The 3,288-nt window shown below is 54.7% G+C and overlaps 1 protein-coding gene across 1 annotated transcript in view; it reads left to right on the forward strand.

Annotated features, from left to right (window-relative positions):
• Positions 1-2,124, forward strand: part of LOC129837094 (uncharacterized) — an 18,059-nt gene extending 15,935 nt beyond the window's left edge. Inside the window, exon 2 of the mRNA XM_055903011.1 lies at positions 1,360-2,124. Coding sequence (XP_055758986.1) covers positions 1,360-2,124 — 765 coding nt within the window. The remainder of the gene's footprint in view (positions 1-1,359) is intronic.
• The last annotated feature ends 1,164 nt before the right edge of the window (positions 2,125-3,288 follow it).

Raw genomic sequence — 3,288 nt, forward strand, 5'->3', positions numbered from 1 at the left:
CACATGCACAGCCTGTCCCGACTAGGCCCTAACCCCGGGCCCCAGCGCACCCCTCTGGGACTCAGCCTGGTGGCAAAGCCAATGAGCCAAATCTCCTTTTTCCCATTCCCTCCCTTCCTCTCTCCCTCCCTCTCTCCTTCCCTCCCTCCCTCTCTCCCTCTCTCCCTCTCTCCCTCTCTCCCTCCTTCCCTCCCTCCCTCTCTCCTTACCTCCTTCCCTCCCTACATCATAGGACTGTAGGGTAAAGCTCTGTTTTTCACAGGGAGGTGTGGAATTTAAACAGCCCCTGATGATCCATATAGAATGTAGAATTTTGATGGATGGCTGACCCGGTGCTTCCTGGAACCGGATAATGTCAGACTCACGGCCCTATCACAGCTGAGTGACACCACACCCCACATGTTGCCATGACATCACCATCATCACACCGCCAGGCGTTTGATCCCTGAGAGAGTGCTTGTGTCCCAAACGGCATCCTTTTCCCTACTTAGTGCACTACTTTTGACCAGAGTACCACTGTATAGGGAATAGGGTGCCATTTGGTTCCATTCTGCCCCCCCCCCCCCCCCCCCCCCCCCCCCCCAACGACACTCCAACAGAGCCACCACAGACACAGCTAGCAGACACAGCTAGCAGACACAGCTAACAGACCTCACAGCTAACAGACACAGCTAGCAGACACATCTAGCAGACACATCTAGCAGACACATCTAGCAGACACAGCTAACAGACACAGCTAACAGACACAGCTAACAGACACAGCTAACAGACACAGCTAACAGACACAGCTAGCAGACACAGCTAGCAGACACATCTAGCAGACACATCTAGCAGACACAGCTAACAGACACAACTAACAGACACAGCTAACAGACACAGCTAACAGACACATCTAGCAGACACAGCTAACAGACACAGCTAGACCTCACAGCTAACAGACACAGCTAACAGACACAGCTAACAGACACAGCTAGACCTCACAGCTAACAGACACAGCTAACAGACACAGCTAGACCTCACAGCTAACAGACACAGCTAACAGACACATCTAGCAGACACAGCTAACAGACACAGGTAGACCTCACAGCTAACAGACACAGCTAACAGACACAGGTCGACCTCACAGCTAACAGACACTTCTAACAGACACTTCTAACAGACACTTCTAACAGACACTTCTAACAGACACTTCTAACAGACACAGCTAGACCTCACAGCTAACAGACACATCTAACAGACTGGTATTCCAGGCCAAGCTAAAACACTTGCTCAAAGTATTGCAAAGAATTTCAAACCCAGAACTGGCTCCAGCCCCCCACCCCCATCCTCACCCCCTTTAATCACTCTGCCACATCCCAGAACTGGCTCCAGCCCCCCACCCCCATCCTCGCCCCCTTTAATCACTCTGCCACATCCCAGAACTGGCTCCAGTCCCCCACCCCCATCCTCAGCCCCTTTAATCACTCTGCCACATCCCAGAACTGGCTCCAGACCCCCCCCCCCACCCCCATCCTCACCCCCTTTAATCACTCTGCCACATCCCAGAACTGGCTCCAGCCCCCACCCCTATCCTCACCCCCTTTAATCACTCTGCCACATCCCAGAACTGGCTCCAGCCCCCCCACCCCCATCCTCACCCCCTTTAATCACTCTGCCACATCCCAGAACTGGCTCCAGCCCCACACCCCTATCCTCACCCCCTTTAATCACTCTGCCACATCCCAGAACTGGCTCCAGCCCCCCACCCCTATCCTCACCCCCTTTAATCACTCTGCAACATCCCAGAACTGGCTCCAGCCCCCCACCCCCATCCTCACCCCCTTTAATCACTCTGCCACATCCCATAACTGGCTCCAGCCCCCCACCCCCATCCTCACCCCCTTTAATCACTCTGCCACATCCCAGAACTGGCTCCAGCCCCCCACCCCCATCCTGACCCCCTTAAATCACTCTGCCACATCCCAGAACTGGCTCCAGCCCCCACCCCCATCCTCACCCCCTTTAATCACTCTGCCACATCCCAGAACTGGCTCCAGCCCCCCACCCCCATCCTCACCCCCTTTAATCACTCTGCAACATCCCAGAACTGGCTCCAGCCCCCACCCCCATCCTCACCCCCTTTAATCACTCTGCAACATCCCAGAACTGGCTCCAGCCCCCACCCCTATCCTCACCCCCTTTAATCACTCTGCCACATCCCAGAACTGGCTCCAGCCCCCCCATCCCCATCCTCACCCCCTTTAATCACTCTGCCACATCCCAGAACTGGCTCCAGCCCCCACCCCCATCCTCACCCCCTTTAATCACTCTGCCACATCTCCTGTGTTTATGGACTTGATTGTCGCTGTGTTCAGCCCGTTATCAGCCGTGTCATTCACTCTCAGAATAACAAGAACCTCCCTCCCTCCCTCCCGCTCGCCCTCCCTCCCTCCCTCCCTCCCTCCCTCCAAAACAACCACAACCACCTCTTTCCCTCCCTCCCTCCCTCCCGCCCTCCCGCCATCCAAAACAATCACAACCCCCCCCTCCTCCTCTCCCTCCCTCCCATTTTCACGCCTTCATTGAGTTTCCGTTTGAAGTGGGATCCAAGCCGCCTAATGTGTTTTAAATGTTTCTCCTAAACACAGCCGCTCTCGCTCTCTCACTCGTTGTCACCCAGCCGTACGGAGCGTGTTGCACGTAGCCAGAGCTGTGTTACAAATGCCACCCTATTCCCTATATAGTGCACTACTTTAGACCAGGGCCCAATAGCACCCTATTCCCTATATAGTGCACTACTTTATACCAGGGCCCTATAGCACCCTATTCCCTATATAGTGCACTACATTAGACCAGGACCCAATGGAACCCTATTCCCTATATAGTGCACTACTTTAGACCAGGGCCCATAGTGCTATATAGGGAATAGGGTGCCCTTTTGGGTGAAGCCTCAGACTAATAGTTTCCCTGAGAGGACGTTTTGATTAGACTGCGGCTGCTGAGAGGCTGAGCCGGTGGTGCTGAATTAGCGGGATGTTTGTTCATGTAGGTTGAGGCTTTATCCTCTGGTTTAGTTAGCCAGGCTGAAAATAGGGAGGGAGGGGGGGAGGGTGGGAGGGTGGGTGAATTAGCTGGGCGCGCCACATTAAAAGAGAGTGTGGGAAAGGGGGGGTGGAGGGAGAGGAAGAGAAAGAGGGGGGAGAGTGAGAGAAGGAGAGAGAAGGAGAGAGAGGGAGAGAGAGAGAGAGAGAGAGGGGAGAGGGAGAGAGAGGGGAGAAGGAGAAAGAGGGGAGGGAGAGAGAGAGGAGG

The sequence above is a fragment of the Salvelinus fontinalis genome, chromosome 38 (assembly GCF_029448725.1).
Source record: "Salvelinus fontinalis isolate EN_2023a chromosome 38, ASM2944872v1, whole genome shotgun sequence".
NCBI lineage: Eukaryota > Metazoa > Chordata > Actinopteri > Salmoniformes > Salmonidae > Salvelinus > Salvelinus fontinalis.